The sequence below is a fragment of the Rhineura floridana genome, chromosome 11 (genome assembly GCF_030035675.1).
Source record: "Rhineura floridana isolate rRhiFlo1 chromosome 11, rRhiFlo1.hap2, whole genome shotgun sequence".
NCBI classification, from domain to species: Eukaryota; Metazoa; Chordata; class Lepidosauria; order Squamata; family Rhineuridae; genus Rhineura; species Rhineura floridana.
The window spans coordinates 19,976,807-19,996,698 of NC_084490.1; the positions used below are offsets into that span (position 1 = coordinate 19,976,807).

General features: G+C 44.1%; 2 protein-coding genes across 11 annotated transcripts in view; one reads left to right on the forward strand and one right to left on the reverse strand.

Annotated features, from left to right (window-relative positions):
- SYNGR4 (synaptogyrin 4) overlaps positions 1-18,813 on the reverse strand; it is a 48,210-nt gene extending 29,397 nt beyond the window's left edge. Inside the window, exon 1 of one of the 7 annotated variants that reach the window (XM_061588515.1) lies at positions 18,613-18,813. In XM_061588515.1, coding sequence (XP_061444499.1) covers positions 18,613-18,639 — 27 coding nt within the window. In that variant the 5' untranslated portion in view covers positions 18,640-18,813. Of the gene's footprint in view, positions 1-832; positions 1,094-1,384; positions 1,439-2,870; positions 2,913-5,206; positions 5,227-18,015; positions 18,216-18,612 lie in introns of those variants that run through there. The other 6 variants (XM_061588517.1, XM_061588513.1, XM_061588516.1 and 3 more) reach the window with 6 other exon arrangements.
- On the forward strand, positions 1,042-16,868 carry TMEM143 (transmembrane protein 143). 4 transcript variants are annotated; one of them, XM_061588509.1, is made up of 8 exons: positions 1,042-1,265; positions 1,494-1,653; positions 6,421-6,528; positions 6,888-7,082; positions 9,050-9,183; positions 11,450-11,729; positions 15,047-15,239; positions 15,506-16,868. In XM_061588509.1, exons 2-8 carry the CDS (start codon positions 1,642-1,644, stop codon positions 15,670-15,672), a joined length of 1,089 nt encoding a protein of 362 aa, XP_061444493.1. In that variant the 5' UTR covers positions 1,042-1,265; positions 1,494-1,641; the 3' UTR covers positions 15,673-16,868. The 4 variants fall into 4 exon arrangements, with proteins under 4 accessions (XP_061444493.1, XP_061444492.1, XP_061444494.1 ...); XM_061588508.1 differs by having other exon boundaries at positions 1,043-1,265; positions 1,494-1,681; XM_061588510.1 differs by lacking the exons at positions 1,042-1,265; positions 1,494-1,653 and adding an exon at positions 1,699-1,788.
- Positions 18,814-19,892: the final 1,079 nt, after the last annotated feature.

Below are 19,892 nucleotides of genomic sequence, written 5' to 3' on the forward strand. Positions count from 1 at the left end.
TTTTGTCAACTGCCTTGTTTTGGTTGCCCAAGCATCAGGTACCAATCATTCTGTGATAATCACTCTTTAAATAATTACTGAAATTGTGGATAGTGTAGTATGTAACAATTTAGGCTATGTACATATGGGATTAGGCCAATCTGAGATATGCTCCAGGCCTAAAGACCTGGAAATATCTATACACTGCATGAGTGTCATGGACTTGAATAATATTTCTTCAAATAGACCCCAAATCATGTTTTATGAAGGCAATTTCAGCAACGATTTCTTGGAGATATAGGGTAAACATGGATGATTGCTTATTGCACAATACCTCACACCCTCAGGAAGACCCAGTGGCCAAACAGGCACTGATCAAAATTTGTTCAATGTTTTCTATGGTAGTCAAGAGGTTTCCTCAGTTTCTGCCTTCTTCATTTCCTGTATGTAATTATTTTCTAAGCAACTAAACAAAAACCTTAGAATTGCTTTGACTTCTAACTTTCCTGTATTTTAAAACAATGTATGTGTATGAAAGCTTAACATTTTCTCCATTATTTATCTGGTTAAATAGAATGAAATGTAGCAGATATATTCCCTGACTCCATCATAAGATTATGCCTAGTTTCTTTTATCTCCTTGTTCCTCACAAAAATTGGTTTGGTGCAAACTTGGCTGTATCCTTTGACCTTTAATGAGACCCCAAATTATGTCCCCCCCCTTTTTTTTTACAAGCACAACCATAAGATATGCTCCTTGGCATCACGGAGTTGAATGCTTGCTCCTTAAAAATGGATGAGGGACTATATAGTACCACATCTCCCTTTCCCTTTCGATCCCCTCAGAAACCCACCTTCTTCCTCACCTCCCACCTTCAGAAACTCCCTCAGAGAATTTTCCCCCCGCCTTTGGGGAAAGGAAATGGAGCGTGTGAGAGAACTCGAAGCCTGACTGGTCGGACAGCGGCCACTTCCTATTTTCCAACGCTGGCGCTCAGCAAGGCAGTTGGAAATGACTGTTGATACAGGGTGGGGCACGAAAGGAGCGCGCACAGCGTACACGGGGATCCTACAATTCTGTATGTGTGAACAGACAGCGGACACACTGCACAGGCGCAGTTCATACGACAGCCCAAAGGGGGGGAGGGAGGAACCAGTACATATTTCACGCTCGCAGTTTAGAAAGCGGGGGAAGGGTGTAATTTTGCGCTTGCGTGTTTCTGATGTTGAGGGATTATTTTGCACGTCCACAACGAAGACTGACTCGATCATAGAGATAGAAAAAGGGTGAGAGTGACGGAACGATCGAAAATATTTTTTAAAAAAGCAAATCTGCTGTCTATACGCGTAGAAGAACATCGCTCTAGTCTAAACCATAGCATATATGTGGTGAAACCCCTGTATACCTCTGTATAGGAAACCGGAGTGGAAAAACCGTTCATTTATAGAAGTAGGTGCCGCTAAGGACTGTGACACTATGTATGACTCTAACCTTTTTCCGTCTCTATAACATAGACTTGCAAGGATAGAGATAAACTGCTAAGCGAGCGCGCGATGGAAAGGAGAGACGAAGTGAAAGGCACAAGGCGCTTGCGGAGCCTGTCCCCGAGAACAAATAAGGAAATTGACAGAAGGAAAGAAGGGCGGAAGAGGAAGTGTGCGCATGAGTGCTGAGGTCAATGTCGTCCCTTTTCTGTTTAGAGGTTAGCGCTTGTTACTTTTTTTATAGATTCTCCCTCCCTCCCTCCCCCCCCCGGTTTGAATCGGACTCAAAGTGAATGTAAAGGCTTCTTCTAGCATGAAGAGGAAGGTATAACTGCTTAGTCTGTAAGTTGGTGGAAGGATTGCCACTCTCATCAATTCAGCCAGCTTAATACATTTTTATCTGTGACCTTTGACGTCCTCTATCCTATTTGGCTAACTTGATTTGGACCAGGCCCATCTGACTGCCCAGCGGTGGTACGTTGTACCTTGTGGAAGAGACCTTTGAACGGGCTTCCGTGGCCAAGGTTCTGATCACAAGCAACCCAGTGACAAATTCTGGTCTCCTTGGTGTGGCTAAGCTTTTGATAGCCTTTGACCTCATTGCTTTGAAGGATGTGCTCCATTACTTCTCCATGCCATGGCTAATGTCAGCTGTATCATGCTTGCAAACTAGGGTCAATTAGAAGACCTCTGGAAAGGAAGCTGAACATGCCTTGACACTGCCATTTTTGTAGCTGGTGACCCTTGAACTCTGCTAGAATGCTGTGTGTGGTGCGGTTGGCCTTAGGGACTAGGGTTATAAGGTTGGCATCCCGTGGCAAAGCCTCCCTAGCTGCCAAGATGGTGAAATATCGGAAGATGAGAAAACCAGTGGAACCACAGGACTGGGCGGTGGATTATCGGGAGAGATACATCCCCTTTTCCAAGGATCAGCTGGTTGATGCCCTAGTGAAGGTATAACTGGGACTCTTTGTGGGTTCTGCAAAGTTGTCAACATACTGCATAAGTGCAATACTAAAAATCCTCAGATTTCTAGTATGTGAAACTAGGTGTGGGCAGCCTTTGATGAGACATTGGAAGCAGGGCACTGGGCTGAACAGATTTGCAAGTGTCTGTGAAATGCTTGCTTCCTGCCCCTTCCCATAGCTAGCACTAATAGAACTAATGGTGAGAAGAAAATTAAGTTCCGTAGAGTCTGGTCCATTAGAGTGAATGGGGCATTACACCACCAACCTCAGTCTGACCTCATTCAGTGCCTGCCTGGCTACCTTCTTACAACCAATCAGAGGGTGGCTGTGCCTGTAATTGGCTCTGGGCTCCACCTACTGTTGGTCTCTCTGCCTTCCGCTCTACGAGTCCTAGAGGACACCAGCCAACACTGAAATTAATATATGCTAATTCACTTACTTTTGCATGATTCATTAATATCATAGAACAGGAGTGGGTAACCTTTTTGGCTCCACGGGCCAGATCTTTATCAGGATTTGTCTCACAGGCCAAATATGATAGGTGGATAGGGGCTGCCCACCTGTCAATCATGTGATGTCATTTATGATGTTGCATGATTGACAGGTGGGCAGGGCCGCCCACCTGTCAAAAACCAGTGTGCTTCCCTTTAGTCTCCATGATCAGGGACTTAAAGGGGGAAGAGGGTGACTTGCAAAAGTCTTCTCCAGGTTTCCCTGTGCTTCCCTTTTAAATTAAGCCTCTTCCAATTCTCCCCCACCTCTCCTTTTAAGCCCCCAATCTGTGGGGGAACTTGGAAAAGGTTTTAAGACAGCCCGCACTCTCCCATTTGAGCAAACAGGAACCCTCTTAAAACCATTGCCAAAGCCTCTTTGAAGTAGCTCACTGATATGAGCTGTTTCAAAGGGTGCTTTTGCACAGGACTTTAATCTCTGCTCAGTTGCTGAGCAGATATTAAATCCTGTTGCCTTGGATGCATGATTTTGTTCCCTACTGGGAACAGGACTGTGCAGCAAAGACAAAATTAAACCCTGTCCTCCCACCCCTCATCTGACAATGGCCATGATTGGCCCAGAGGCTGGAGATTCCTCACTTCTGCCATAGAATTTAGCATTTATTGGCCCAGAACTTGGGCTATCTTGGTGTAGATGTTTTGTTTTGCCAGGAGTGTCCAGAATCTTGGTACAACCCATTCTTAAATGAAGCCTGCACCCCCCATCCCAGAGTATGGTATATCCTGATGTTTGATGTGGAAATACTGAATAAGAAGCTCCTGCTCTACCACTTCTTGAATGCCACAAGTGTGCATGGTGCCAACTCTTGACAATCGATGATGATCCTCCTAGAGAGTTTAATCTCTACAAGATGGCCAAATCGGGATGTGTGAAGAGCTCACATGTTAACAAATTAATATCTGGGCGTGTGAAAACGTAGTGACAATGTATGATTCAGCCAAGACTTATGTTTAATTAGTCATTTGAGTATTTATAAGCACTCTTTCAACTTAAAATCACAAGGTACTGGACACCTCGTAAGTACCATAACCAAATTTTACATGATGGTTCCTGAGATCAAGGAGGAATTTTTTGTCTATGTTTGTATACAGTTGGATACCATTTTGAGTCAAGATGGTGGACTGAACCTTTCAAAATTGCACTGATTTTTTTTAACCACTGATTTTTTTGTTTCTTAGAATTCCCAAGCAACACTGGGCATGAGGCTGCTAGTATACAATAAATTCAGTTAAAGCAGTATAAAATTATTAAACATTAATAGAATAAAAACAGCAATAAGACAACCTCAACTGATTTCCAAATGCCTGATGGAATAAGTATGTATTTCCCTGTTGCTTAAAAGAAGCTGGAGGAGACGCATGAGCTTTCTGAGGGGGGTGTTTTTAGTGTCTGTGGAGCCACTACAGAATAGGCCCTGCTGGGTAAAAAAGCCTTTACCTCTTGTGACTATAAAAATGAGAGTGGGGCCTTATTACCTAATCATAAATCGTTGCTGAGGAGTATGGGCAGAAGGAATTATATGAGAGAAGGCATTCTTTGAGACATTCAGGCTGTGCAAGGGTTCAGGCTATGCAGGAAATAAATTGAATCACAAAACTAAACAAGGTGGAGGTGGTTTAGGTTTCTCTGAACATATGGAAATTCAGGGAAGTTAAGGCAGAAAGAGGATGTGGAGTATTAAGAAGAGGGTTGCTCCAGATGTAGTGAGCATCCTGACATGGAAGGGGCGGGGAAGAGATGACATTTAAATTTATACATTTATACAAGAGAGAGAAGGGGTGTGAAGAGAGATTATAGAGAAGCTATAGTTAAGAGCTTCTAGCTATCCAGGATTTCCCTACAGTTCAGGAATGTTATTCTGGAAACATTTGGGAACTCTGCTTGCCTCACTCATTGTGCAAGACCTTGTATATCAATGAGACTGGCAATAATATATTTTCACCTTTTAATATGGGGATGGACATGTGTATAACCTTTATTTCAGAGAGGAACGTGCCCCTTTGTGAACTGGAGAAGGAAGGGGAAGTAGAACAGCTACACATTCTCAGAGAGCATTACCCTCAGAAGCTAGGATCAGAGAATGCCTTCCTGACATATTTTGCTGATAGGGATTGCTGGTGGCCCTCTGTGAATGAAGCCCTTCACATTTTGGAGCAGAATGAGTGCTAAGTGTGTAATGAAATCATGGCCCAATAGTATGTAAAAAGAGAGAGAGAGAGAGAAAATAATACAAATTTTAAAAATTGCTGTACATTTTCCCACCTTGATGATGATGTATGAAACTTGCAGCAAACAGATCTTTTGTATTTTCTTTTATTTCTGCCCAGGATTTCTTTCTTGCCAAATTGGCCACCCCAGCTATAGTAAAGCATAGAGAGGTGGAAAGACTTAAAAGTAAGGACTAGAACTCTGAAGTCTGTTTATAAAAACATATATTCTGTTTTTTCCTTCTCTGAGGGAGACACAAAGCATGCAATAGCCAAATATTTCTTAGAATTTTTTTTATATATTTATAAATGTTTCAACTTAATTCGCTTGCGTATAGTCACAGGAATATAGGCAAGTGCTTTTTATCAGGTCAGACAATTTACTTCTCTAGTCTATGGCTGTGTACACATCTCACATTTAAAGCGCATTACTTCCCCAAAGAATCCTGAGAACTGTAGTTTGTTAAGGGTGCTGAGAATCATAGCTCTGAAGGTTAAAACTACAGTTCCCAGGATTCTTTGGGGGAAGTAATGTGCTTTATAAATGCATGGTATGTACCCAGACTAAGTATTGACTGGCAGCAGCTCTCCAGGGTCTCGGGCAGTTTTCCTTCACATTGCCTGATCCCTTCTACATGCAAAGCAGACGCTCTCCCAACGGTCTCTGGTCTCTTCCCTAATAGAAAGGTGAAATTTGCTACACAGGTGTTCTAAGATTCCTAGATTAATAGTAAAGTTGGATGTGTATAGTCTTATTTGAAGCTGGGGACGTGGAACTCTCACTCATAATAGTGGTGTGCTCCCTGGCTAATACGAGCCACACATAGCAGAAAGGAGAGTTGTGGGAGCTCACTCATCACAAAAGTTTGGGCCAGCCTAGGAATTGGGGGTGGGGGTAATTCTCCAGTGGCAGCTAGTAACTTGTCTGTGTCTGCAGTAATTTGTGTGTGTGCCTTCCAGATGTTTTGGATGAGAACTCCCATCAGCTCCAGCCAGCACCAAGTTGGCAAAGGCTGACTTAACCTACATCAGTCCAGTTTGGGGCTAAAAGTTTTAAAAAGTTGTTTCAGATTGATGGGGAGGCTTAAGGACAATGCTGTCATAGCAGCAGCATCAATCCATTGCCTTAAGGATAACAGTATCTCGGGGCTAAACAGGGCATCCTTTTGTAAAACAGCTGCATTTCAGTATATCTCCATGAACTCCAATAAATTGGTCGCTTGCTTCTGACTGCTTTTGGGCTAACCTTGAATTGTCTCTTCCTTTCAGGAGTTCCATTCCTCTAGTCACACGAATCGCGCCTCCTTCCTAGCATTTGTCTCTCAAGTGGACTCCTCTCTTCTTCACCATTACCACACCATCCTTGAGCAGTTAAAGGTAATGCCAAAACATACCCCTTGTAGGGACTGGACCTTGTTTCTGAATGAATTTTGGTGAGGAATGGCCATAGCTCAGTGACAGAGCATCTGCTTTGTGTGCAGAAGGTCCCAGGTTCAACCCCTGGCATCTCCAGGTAGGGCTGGGAGAGACCGCCTGGAGAGCTGCTGCCAGTCAGTGTAGGCAATATTGACCTAGAGGGACCAATGGTCTGACTCTATACGGCAGCTTCGTATGTTCCTTCTTGTTGCAAATGCAGAAGGGGAAGTAGCTTGTGCTGGAACCAAGTAGGAGGCGTTTTGATTAGTAGCGATGCTGATAATTGTATTAATACTGCTGCTTATTTCTCTCTCTCCCAGGCTCTCTATGCACCTATTAATCCTGACCGGGACACGCTGCAGGAGTTCTCTCTGACCGATGCTGAGCGGTTAACAAAAGAACAGGAGGTTTTGGCTGGGATGGAACCACTGCTGGACCAGGCCAACTTCAATAGTTTGTCAGAGGAAGCACTGGCCTATGCCCTTGTAGTCCATCACCCTCAGGACGAAGTCCAGGTATGGCCTGTGCTGGGGAGGGCCACTTCTCACTGTAACACATTGAGACCCTCTAACAAGGCTATATTCTGTATGTACCTGAGATGAGAACAAGGTGGGATGGTCCTGGGGAGGTAGAATGGACTGTATCAGGTCAGACTACAGGTGGGAGATACCACTTTTGAATGCACAGAATAAGGTCTCTGTTAATAAATAAAATTAGAATGTTGGGTGAGGGCACTGGTTAGACCTCATCTTGAGTACTGCGTCCACTTCTGGACATCACACTTTAAGAAGGATTCAGACAAACTGAAAGAGGTTCAGAGGAGGGCAACGAGGTTGATCAGGGGACTGCAAAGAAAGCCCTATGAGGAAGGACTGAAAGAACTGGGTATGTTTAGCCTTGAGAAGAGAAGACTGAGGGGAGATATGATAGCACTCTTCAAGTACTTGAAAGGCTGCCATACATAGGATCCCTTCTCAATCATCCCAGAGTGCAGGACACGGAATAATGGGCTCAAGTTACAGGAAGCCAGATTTCAGCTGAACATCAGGAGAAACTTCCTCACTGTTAAAGCAGTATGACAGTGGAACCAGTTACCTAAGGAGGTGTGGGCTGTCCAACACTGGAGGACTTCAAGAGGCAGCTGGACAGCCACCTGTCGGGTATGCTTTAAGTTGGATTCCTGCATTAAGCAGGGGGTTGGACTCGATGGCCTTATAGGCCCCTTCCAACTTCATGATTCTGTGAGTAAGGTTCTCCCCAGCTCTTTGTCTGCTATGCTGGTTTTTCTGTTTTTAGGGAGTTTTTCATACAGAACACTAAAACATGAGAGCATGCACACATACTATGCAGTCTGATGCAGTGAAGTCCATTTTTATCACCTCATTCTACTGCATCTGTAGACCAGCCTGTGTGAATCCAGGCCTGATTTCTAGACAAGACCTAGACCAGGAGTGCATTGACCCATAATCAACCCTCCAGGGACCAAAGTATAAAAGTGAGAGTGGCCAGTTTTTATTAAACAGGACATCTTTTGTGGGTCTCAGCACAAAAAAACTTGGCATCACAGCAGGGGACCCATAGGAGTAATCTTTGTTTAAAAAATGTCAATTTAGGGTAGAGTGGGGGTCTTACAGCCACAAAAAATATCTTGGGCCATGTGTGGTCCCTGGGCCACAGTTAGCCACCCCTGGCTTACATCAAAGGTCCTGAGGCTCGCTTTTGTCCTTTGAAGGTCAAAGGACCAAAGCAGTGGGAGTTTTTCTTGCCAATCCTTCAATGAGTTGGTGACCTGGGATTTTCATATTGCACAGAAGATGTAAGTAGTCACAGCTCAACTAAAGGCCCTTCTGTTGTGCATGTATATTTTAAATATGATTTTTAATATTATTACAATTTCTAGCCAAGGATGGATTGGAGCAATAAGATTCATACAGAAGCCATTAGAATGTCAAATAAAAATGTACAACACCAGAATATGGTTGAAGAGATCAACAGTACAGCCCCAAAATGTGAAACAATAGACACACATTTAAAGCAGAGATGGTGGACCCATCAGCCCCAACCAGCATAGTCAGTGATTGGGAATGGCGGAGTTGTAGTTTAACAATGTCTGGAGGACCATAGGTTTCATGCTGTATTGAATGAAAACCTTGTGACTTGCTTAACTTTGTGGCTAATGTTTACAATTAAAGCTGCTCTTATTCGTCATTGATCCACATGCTCGGTTTATTTACATGCATGACACTACTTCTGTTGCTCTTGTAGATTTGATTCCTGCTTATTTTATTCACAGGTTAGTTTATTTTTGTTAACTGTGTGTTCTGTTTCTTTGTAATAGTTTTTATACAAAATCATTTTATAATATCCTCATCAAAACATTCACACTAAATATGGAATGCTCCTTAGTGGTAGTTGTGGCTTAACACTGGACACCCCAGTTTTCAATTTTATTTTCATGGTGAGTCTGACTTCCTTTCTGCAGGTGACAGTAAACCTGGATCAATATGAATACATGAGATTCTGGGCTCTTGGCCAACGGATAGGACCACTGCGTGTGATGACCTCTATTCCCGCCCAGAGGGGGTTCTTTGGCACACCTCGGATTCCAGCAGACAGGCAAGGAAAATGTGCCTTCCCTGAGATCCTTTTGCAGGGAGCTGTTCCTAAGGCAGTGTAGCAACCTCCCTCAACTTGTTGCCCTCCATCTCTTTGGACTACAACTCCTAAAATTCCAGACCGCTGGAGAGCAACCAGTTGGGGAAGATTGCTCTGTAAACAGGAAAAGAGAATAAGCAGTTGATGCATTTTGTTCACATGTGGATGGATACCCCAGGAATATACTGTACTGAGGATACTTGGACATATTAATTGGAGCCTTTTTCATCCAGACCCCAATAGTTTAATGTAATAACATTATTTAATAATATGTAACTGAGGACATTGAACTTGTCAAGGGTTATCAATACCTTGGCACAGTCATTAACCAAAATGGAGACAATAGTCAAGAAATCAGGAGGAGGCTAGGACTGGGAGGGCAGCTATGAGAGAACAAGAAAAGGTCCTCAAATGCAAAGATGTATCACTGAACACTAAAGTCTGGATCATTCGGACCATGGTATTCCCGATTTCTATGTACGGATGTTAAAGTTGGACAGTGAAAAAAGCAAATAAGAGAAAAATCAACTCATTTGAAATGTGGTGTTGGAGAAGAGCTTTGTGCATACCATGGACTGTGAAAAAGACAAATAATTGGGTGTTAGAACAAATTAAACCAGAACTATCACTAGAAGCTAAAATGATGAAACTGAGGTTATCATACTTTGGACACATAATGAGAAGACATGATTCATTAGAAAAGACAATAATGTTGGGGAAAAGAGAAGGAAGTAGAAAAAGAGGAAGGCCAAACAAGAGATGGATTGATTCCATAAAGGAAGCCACAGACCTGGACTTACAAGATCTGAACAGGGTGGTTCATGACAGATGCTCTTGGAGGTCGCTGATTCATAGGGGCGCCATAAGTCGTAGTCGACATGAAGGCACATAACAACAACTTTTTTAAAAAAGTTATAAGGACGTGATCCCTGATTATAAACAAAGCTATAATACAGTGTGTATCCACTCTGGAGCAGCTAATCTGCCCTATCAGCATTTGCCACTGAAGAAAACCATGTGAACAAAGTGTATTTGGCAACTTAACGTGTTGTCTTCTGACTTTCAGTCAATATTGTATTTTTTTTGTTGCGTTCAATACTTTGTTGTAATTTTAAATGTTAACATATACAAGAGGAAGGGTCGTAGCTCAGTGGTAGAGCATCTGCTTTGCATACAGAAAGTCCCAGGTTCAATCCCCAGCATCTCCAGGTAGGGCTGGGAGAGACCGCTTGGAGAACTGCTGCCAGTCAGTGTTGGTAATACTGAGCTAGATGGATTAGTGGTCTCACTTGGTATAAGGCAGTTTCCTATCTCCAACAATATATTGACTAAATTGCAGGGTTTTTTAATGGCTCCTGACTTTTTCCTTGTGATTCAATGCTGAATGGACAGGAACTATTTTCCCTTCTTTGATTCCGAGGAGGGCACCTTGTCGGTGAAGGTTGCTCTGTATTAACATAGGAAGCTGCTGTTACACCAGGTCATGCTGTTGATCCATCTAGCTCAGTACTGCCTGCTCTAACTGGCAGTGGCTCTTCAGTGTCTCTCTGAGAGGATTTTCCCATCACGTGCTGCCTGATCCTTTTAGCTGGAGAGTCCAGGGGTTGAATCTAGAACCTTCTACGTGCAAAGCCTGTGCTCTGCCACTGAGCTCTGGTCCTTGAATGTTGCTATGACAAGTCTTGGAAGTGGAGTCACTGAACAGCAGATGTACATGGTTGTTGTGAGGATTTTGGAGATAATGTACATGAGATGCTTGAAATGTACACAAGATGCTTTAAAATGTGGGGACAGTTCTTTAAGAATACTCAGCAAACTTTTATTGAAAAAGCCTTAAACTTTCTGTGTGGTAGAAACTTTCTGCTGGTAGAAAACTTTTAATTGCATCTTCTCCCAGGCATTTTAGCATGTGTTTTTAAAAATGTGTGTTTAAATTTAAATTTGTATATTTGTTTTTAATGTTTTTAATTGTTGTAAACCGCCCAGAGAGCTTCGGCTATGGGGCGGTATACAAATGCAATAAATAAATAAATAATCTGCCAGGGTTGGTGAGTGGAATTCTGCTTTTCAGAACAGGAAGCTTTTAATAAAAGAACAATTTCTTGTTGCAGAATTCTGGATTTTTGACGTAGAAAGGTGGGGAGAGACTGCATAGCCTTTGATATGATGAATAATATGGATGCAGTCTTTCCGCTGATGCATTTCTGCCCCTTCTCTTCCAAACCAGGCGATACTTCAAACGGGTGGTGGTGGCTGCCCGGATTAAGAATGCTCATCTGGTGCTTAAATGCTTTAAAGACATTCCCCTGGAAGGCCTAGAGCAGTTGTTGCCAGCTGTCAAAGTCCGTACCTCCATCTTCTACAGGGCCCTCCTCAACAGCATGCTGATAGTGAGCGGTTTGGCCGTCTTTGTCAATGTGGGCATGGTGGTGCTTTCTGACCTTAAGATTGGCACCACTTCCTTGCTGCTTTTCTTCGCCGCTTTTATGGCCTTCCGGGCTTGGAAGGTAAGTATGTTGCAAATGCCCCATTTTCTAGAAAGAAGACCGCAATTCTAATCAGGGACTGGTAGCAAAATTGCCTTCTGTCTTAAACAGACTCCCTGCCATATGTCCTTCGGGAACTTGAGCTCACCCCTTAAGGACAGATGCTGCTGGACTCCAGCTCCCATCAGCCCCAGCCAGCATGGCCAATGACCAGGGATAATGGGAGTTGTAGTCCAGGAACTTCTGGAGGGTAACAGGTTTCTACTACTGTCTTAAGGTGTGGCGGTGCTGGGCCTATGCTCTCAAGCAGCCAGGACCATGAAATACAACTGATGTGTGGTGATAGCTAGCACACTGCCAAGTAGTCACTTCAGCACCATATATGAATGCTGGTGTAGCAGTGAATAGATTGAGATGTGGACCAGGAAGCCCTTGGTTCAAAACCTGGCACTACCATGAACATAGAATCATAGAATAGTGGAGTTGGAAGGGGCCTATAAGGCCATCGAGTCCAACCCCCTGCTCAGTGCAGGAATCCAACTTAAAGTAAGTGGCTGTCCAGCTGGCTCTTGAAGGCCTCCAGTGTTGGACAGCCCACCACCTCCCTAGGTAATTGGTTCCATTGTCATACCGCTCTAGCAGTTAGGAAGTTTTTCCTGATGTTCAGCTGAAATCTGGCTTCCTGTAATTTGAGCCCATTATTCCGTGTCCTGCACTCTGGGATGATCGAGAAGAGATCCTGGACCTCTTCTGTGTGACAATCATTCAGGTACTTGAAGAGTGCTATCATATCTCCCCTTAGTCTTCTCTTCTCAAGGCTAAACATGCCCAGTTTGTTCAGTCTCTCCTCATAGGGCTTTGTTTCCAGTCCCCTGATTATCCGTGTTGCCCTTCTCTGAACTCATTCCACTTTGTCTGCATCCTTCTTAAAGTACTGGATGCAGTACTCACGATGAGGCCTAACCAGTGCCAAATAGAGGGGAACCAATCCTTCATGCAATTTGGAAGCTATACTTCTGTTAATGCAGCCTAAAATAGCATTTGCTTATTTGTAGCCACAGAAAAATGGCCTTAGGCATGCTACCATCAGTCTCAATCTCTCCACCTCAACCTACCTAGGTTGCACTGTACTGATATACATTTTATTGTTTTTAGATTTTTAAATGTATTTTGCTGTTTTATCTTTTGTACCCTGAGCTCGTCAAAGAAAGGGCAGGGATCAAAATTTAATAAATAGTACACTACAGTGCTGTTGAATACAGTAGATTACTAAAACACGGTATATGAGCCGCTCTCCGAGCACAAAAAAAAATGCAGCATATATGCTAATGATAATGGTGCAAACAATACAAAAAAAGCCATAAAGAGATGAGAGATCACTGTGGAGAGAGACTGGCTCAGTTCAGGTGTAACAACCAACCAGGGCTTGGCAACTACATGAATGAACCTTGGGATTATGCACTCCAGAGCTTGATATGCAGCAAGCCATAGTTTTTCAGATTACATATAATGGGCAACTAGTTTGGAACAAGCCAGGAGTAATTAAGCAGAGTGTGCAAGCAATACAGTTCCTTGCCCTCAGTGATGCCATTATAGGGCTTTAAGAAGTTGTTATGAATATTTATTCAACCTTTCTGGTTCAGAATTTGAATCTGGCAAGGCAGCTGACATAACTAATAACACAATTGTAACAACATCCTAAAAACAGTTGGGGCAGGTGGTGGATGAAAATCAAAATCAGGAGGTTTAACAGACGTAGCCAGCAAAATCAAATTCAGGCCAAAAGCCTAGCTAAATACAAGAAGTTTTCAGGTTTGCATCTTTTCTGTATGCTTCTCTGGAACGTTACCACAGAGAATCTGCTTTCTTACTTGTCTGGCTACATAGTGTTCCACTCCTGTTATCTAATCTGGCCTTTTGTCACATGTTATGTGCCATATCATGGCATCATTCTCTAGAGGGTGGCTGGGGAAGCAGAACATCTTTGTGTGTGGCAGACTAATCCTGCCTTTGTGCAGCGCATGATTTCTGCTCCATCCTGTCAGAATATTGTCAGAGAGAGAGAGAGAGAGAGAAAGATGGATGGCCTAGTCCACACCTGCTGCAGTGGAAATTATTTTAAAATATACAGTATATATAAATTGCACCATCATCTAAAAATGGGCTTCAAGGTAGGATGAGGTGGTAGAGTAGATTGTACCACTTCAGATTCCATTTTTTAAAAACCTCCCCTGTATGTGGCTTTTTTTTAAAAAAAAGCAACCTGCAAGTAAGAAAGAAAACTAGCACATAAAGAAAATAATTGAACCTGTCTTTGCTGTACAAGTTTTCTACTTCCAGAGATTTTAAAATAAACCAACCAACCATGGGGGAGCATTCAAAATGGCATCCCCTCACCTGCAGTCTAGATTAGTACAGGCTGTTCTACCTCCTCGTTCCATTGCCATTGACAAGCCACTTCCTAACATCCTGTTTGGTCTAGTGCAGGTGTGGGCAGGCTGTGGCCCTCGGCCTAACTTCATGCAGGTGACAAGGAGAAGGAAATGGGGAGGGGGAGGAGAGTGGCAGAGAGTACCGGGGGGGGAGTGCCACAAAAGTAGATGTCTCTGGTCCTGCCCACCGCCAGCATGTGCCCTGTGACAAAACTTTGGTTCCCTGCCCCTAGTCTAGTGTGATGACAACCAAAAACTAGGAAGGGGTAAAGAAATGCAGCTTTTGGTGGCAGGAGTAATGGGCTTCTCCAGGGCAGCCAGCAGGCTTAGCCTCTTCTCCACCAAAGTACTTCCAAGGGCACCATAGCTCTATGACAAAGTAAATGCTCTCCAGTGAAAAGGATCTTGTGTTCTCAGCAGCTGGGAAAAGACCTTTCTCTGCTTGAAACCCCAGAAAGCTGTTGTCAGACAGACAGATGGACCCATTGATTATTTTTCTAGACAAAGTGGATTCATGTGTTCGTATACACCCCTTCGCTTTTATTCCTTTGTGTGTGGTGGGTAGCGGGAGTATCCAAAGCAGATGCACTTAAACATACTGTTACCCCAGGACAAAACCTAGCTGGTTGCAATATGTGTCTCAACATGCACTGCATCCCCTGTGTGATACTTGCTGTACAGAAGCCCTTCTTCCTCCCCTCAACTCTGTCCCTCACACTGATGGGCACTTTGCTAGGGAATCATAATAAGCACGTCGGCCCCACTCAAATACACTGCAGCTCTGCCTGCGAAAGGAGGCCTGGATCCCAGGTTCCCTGCTGGCATGCCTCTGGTATGCACCCTTCTATTCCCAAGGCCTGACCTGTCTTTTTGAGGACATCCCTACACTTTCTCTTTTTTCTGAAGGTATTTGGCCAACGCCGGAATATCCACTCCCTTGAGCTAGTGCATATGCTCTACTACCGCAGCACATCCAACAATGCTGAGCTGCTGGATGCTCTTGCTCTGCGTGCTCAGGAAGAACATGCCAAGGAGGTCATCTTGGCACACAGTTTTCTCCTCCAGCTGCAGCACCATCACCCCCTGCAGGATAACAAAGGTATTGCCCAGCCTTGGTTCTTTGGGTTGGGGTAGGGCAGTGTTTCTCAACCGGTGTGCCTCCAGATGTTGTTGGACCACAATTCCCATCTTTCCTGACCATTGGCAATGCTGGCTGAGGCTGATGGGAGTTGTGGTCCAACAACATCCGGAGGCACACCGGTTGAGGAACACTGGAGTAAGGTTTAAGGAAGGAAAACTGAGTTGTCTCCAGGAACAGAAGCACATTCAGAGTTCTCTGACCTGTCGTTCTCTCTCTGTCCCCAGACTCCAAAACTGTCGAAGGTCTAAGGCAAGAGGTTCAGGCTTGGCTGCACCTCCACTCGGGGCTGGATGTCAACTTCTGTGCCGAACGTGCCTGCAAGCATCTCAGGGAACTGGGAGTTGGGAGTGTGGGCCCTCCTACAGCTGGGGCCCATCCTGTGACTGGCTAGGAGCCTCCTATGATTGCTTTGGCCAGCATATTTGGTCTCAGCAGTCAGGCCTCCTGATAAGTCCCATAGTGCTTAGCATGCTAAGCTTTGGAGGCACAGGCAGGGAATACTTTGTCTTCCTAGGCCATTGTGGGAACAGTGCCTGAGGCTGCTGTTGCTGATGCTGCCCAGAAACCTCAGGGTTTCTACTACTGTTCTTAAGCAGCTCTCCTGTGAATGGGTATCTTCCTCCAGAAATTCATGTTGGGTGAAAACAGAAGCATGTAACACCATAAGAAGTGTAAATACTACTTGGCATACAACATTAGACCTCATTACTACCAGGCCATGTTACACCCCAGACTCAACTGTTTGGAGGGGAATGGATTTTTTTTAAAAAAAATTCTTTCATGTTTTTGCAAAGCACTTTTATTACAGTATATGCTGCTGCCTTTTTTTCCCATTGGAGCTGCATGTTTTTCCTTTCTCGGAGGAATGAGGGAAAGCGGTTTACATTTGAAATGAGAATGGCAAAAGCGATAAATTGCTTGCATTTAGGGTAAGATGGGTTTTTAATATTCTTTTGTTCTTCTGCTGGGGGCTTTTTTTAAAAAAAGTGTCAAATCACTTCTATAGCACTTTGAAATGCAAAGCACACACATGAGGAACTTGAAGACTATACTAAGCAGTTGGATCTTGATTTGCCTGTTTTGAAGAGATCACAGAGGGTGAGACACGCATACTTTGCATTGCCTTGGACAAGTCAGTAAGTTCAGGCAGTGCTTTGACTGGTTAGAGAAAGACACTCTGCACATTTCCAGAGACACTTCTCTATGTTACTGCTCCTGCTGTTCCAGCATGCGGCCTCTGCACTGAGAATGGATTCCAGGTCTTGGAACAAATTTATGCTGTGAGTTAATGGTTGAATGGAGACTTGAACCCAGGGCTTGTGTGTGTGTGTTTTAAAGTCCCTATAGTGTATTCACTGAACCACACCGGCTTTTTTTCCCTTTCCAGTCATCAGTTGGTTAACTAAGTCGACAATCTGTAATGATGGCTTAGGGTTTAGAGTCCAGAAAATTGCATAAGCAGCAGGCAGGAATTTTTGGGATAACTGTTGCTGACAGATTGTGAAGTTGAGACATGTTTGCTACCTCCTATTAAAGCATGCAATAAGGTCTTAATTCTACCCCGATGGAAGGGACCTGCATAGCTGACTTCCACTGCCTCCATGTGTAAAGAATGCGTGTATGTTCATTGCATGTATGTGTGCTCATGGGAGAAACTAGTACTTTGCCCTAATGAATGTACTCATAACTGTGTGAGCAGACATGGTATTGTTCACTGTTGTCTGTATTACACTTGGGGCCAGGTGACCACCCTGAGAGGTCTTCTGTACTTTTTTTTTGGGGGGGGGAGTTGCACTGAATGCATGTCTCGGTTGTGCATTCTCCCAGCACAGTGGTGGTGTGGTAAGAGAAGTAGCAACTGCCAGAATTCTCCATTATGTGTGTGTTCTATCCAAGAAAACCTCAGACACAGAAGTTGATGCAAATATGAGAAAAGTGAGTGCTGTTTGTGTGCAGTGGTCTGCTGCTGTAGGATCTGAAGGCAACAAGAGGATAGACATTCTAGGTAGTAGCATTACTCTGCTTTTCACTTTTGATTTCTACTTTCTCCCCTGCCCCCGCCCCGCCAACATTGCTACCTGCATTGTTTTTCTCTTGTTGCCCAGATAGGGCGAGTACCTGCTGGTGTGTGTAGCAGTGAGGAGGAATGAGCCCTCCACCAGCATTGACTCAGCCTTTGGCAGCCTGTCATGCCCAAAGTGAGCACTGTGTCTTAAAATAGTGCTGACTGGTGGTGTTTTTTTACCCTCCACCCACATTGGAAGTCATTGTGGCTCAGGGGAAGTGCATGAATGCCATTTGTATCTTCTGTGCAATAAATCCCCCCCCCCAAATCCTCAAGTTTTCTCCTACCTTTTACTCAGCCTCATTTTGCATAGTTTGGTCCTACAGCAACTTCACTGGAATGTGACTGACTAAACAGCAGAGGCCAATAACTAGTTAAGCTGGGAAGCCACCAGTTGAAGAAGCTATGGGCTAAAGCTTCCTTGTATCCCCCACTCTCAAAGCAGCCTGGACATAGTTCCATTGCAATAGCCAGTGTGCCCTCTCTACTGACCTTTTACGTTTTGAATTTGCAATAGGTGATCAGATGCCCTTCACAATCTCTGTTTATTACATTTTACACCAGAGTCGGGCATCTCACTGAGTCAATAATGGTCAGGTATTTTTAAAGCACTAACGTCACTGGAACAACAACAGCATTATTTCTGGCTTTCCCTGACTCATTACTCACTTGCATATCATGAGTTTTTATTCCAACCAGTACCTCCTTCCAGTAGCCACTGTTTTGCCGAGACCAGAGTCCAAACTCTCACAGGAGCGTTACAGAACAAAGCCAGATAACATGGAGAGGTGTCCACTGGTTTGTGCAGCAAGCAAGATAGAAAGCTGAGCTATCCTTGGCAGTGACCATTGCCACGGGTGACTGTTTTTGTGTTTTCTCTACGGTTATAGCAGGTGCCCAGTGGGCAAATATTGAAATTGGTAGGCATGTCTATGGGACTAATGGGCAAATAGTCTTCAGTCTCTTCCCCTTTCTAACAAATGACACTATACTGGGGGGGGGAGAGACAAGCTGCCGCCACCATCACTCACAGTGGCTTTCTCGGCTTCATGTGGGCCAATCCTAATTTTATATGTATCACTTTTCAGCTGATATAAACTCCTAAAAAACAGTTTATGACTTTAAAAAATTAAGTGCAAGTGACTCAATAAAACAATTTGCTCAATTGTTTGGTATCCTACCACGTACTGGCAAGGGCTTCTGCCAACAATAAAAAGCTTAGGCTAGTTATAGAAGTTTCGTTCAAGAGGGTGAGCTAGGCCTTACCTTTAATCCCATGAAAATGGTTACCATGTAGCTACCACCTGAATCGTGGCTAAGGAGCCTTTTCCCCCTGTCACAGGCCACATTTCTTTGAGGTGGTTATCCGTTGGGACAGCATGCTAGCAGTGAGTGGGTTTGAATCCCTGTTCGCTGCCACCCTTCCACGTGGCTTGCAGGAAGAGACACAGATACAAACAGCTTGTAGTGGGCTTTTATCAAGGGTGGGCTGTCTCTTGATAAAGCTATACCCGTAAAGGCTGCATATGACATTGCAGCAACTCAGCCCATTGGTCTATCTGGTACAGTTTTGTTTACACTGGCTGGGAACAGTTCTCCATGGTCTCAGGCAGGGACTTTTTCCAGCCTTGCTACCTGGAGATCCTTCCATTAGAGATGCTAGGGACCAAATCTGTAGACTTTGTCTAGATCAAGCTTGTGCTCCACCATTGGACTGTAGGCTCTTTTTAGCAGATGCACAGCCTCTCATTCAGGGATGGGAAACCTGCAGCCCTCCAGCTGATGTTGGACTCCCAACTCCCATCAGCCCCAGTTAGCATGGCCAATGATCAGGGATTTTTTGATCAGGGAGTTGTAGGGCCACAAGTTTCCTATCTCTGATCTAATTCTACATTGCTTTCATTAAAAAGGAAGATTACAGGTCAGACAGGCTACATTTTGTGGTAATAATCTCAGTCCTAAAGCAGAATATTGTCAGGTTTTCCTTTTCCCCATCACATGATCACTGCCATCATGCTGAGGAAGCGTATAGAATCAAGAATGGATTACAACCCCAGCCCCTGAATGTTGCCAATTTGTTTCCCAGTTACCTTCATTACCTTGAGGACTAGAAGCATGCCTGCATCGAGGAATAATGGATACAAAGAAGCTTTTTGTACTTGGAGATGCATCTTGCCCCTCTGTTGGTATTTTTCCTTCTCAGTTTAGTACTATCCCATAGAATCAGAGTTGGAAGGGACTTCAGAGGTCATATAATTCAATCTCCAGCTGATGCAAGAAACCCACTACTACAGCACCCCTGAAAGGTAGCTATTGAGCCCCTGCTTTAAAACAAACTAGAGCCCACAACTGCCAAGGCAGTCTGTTCCACTGTCAAACATCCCATACAGGCAGCAGATTATTCCTAATGTTAATTCTAAATCATTTTTTATCTTGGATTGGAACCCACTGAGTTCAGTCTTGCCCTCAAGAGCAAGGGTGGGGAGCCTTTGGCCCTCCAGATGTTGCTGAACTTGAACTCCCAACATCCCATGCTATTGGCCACA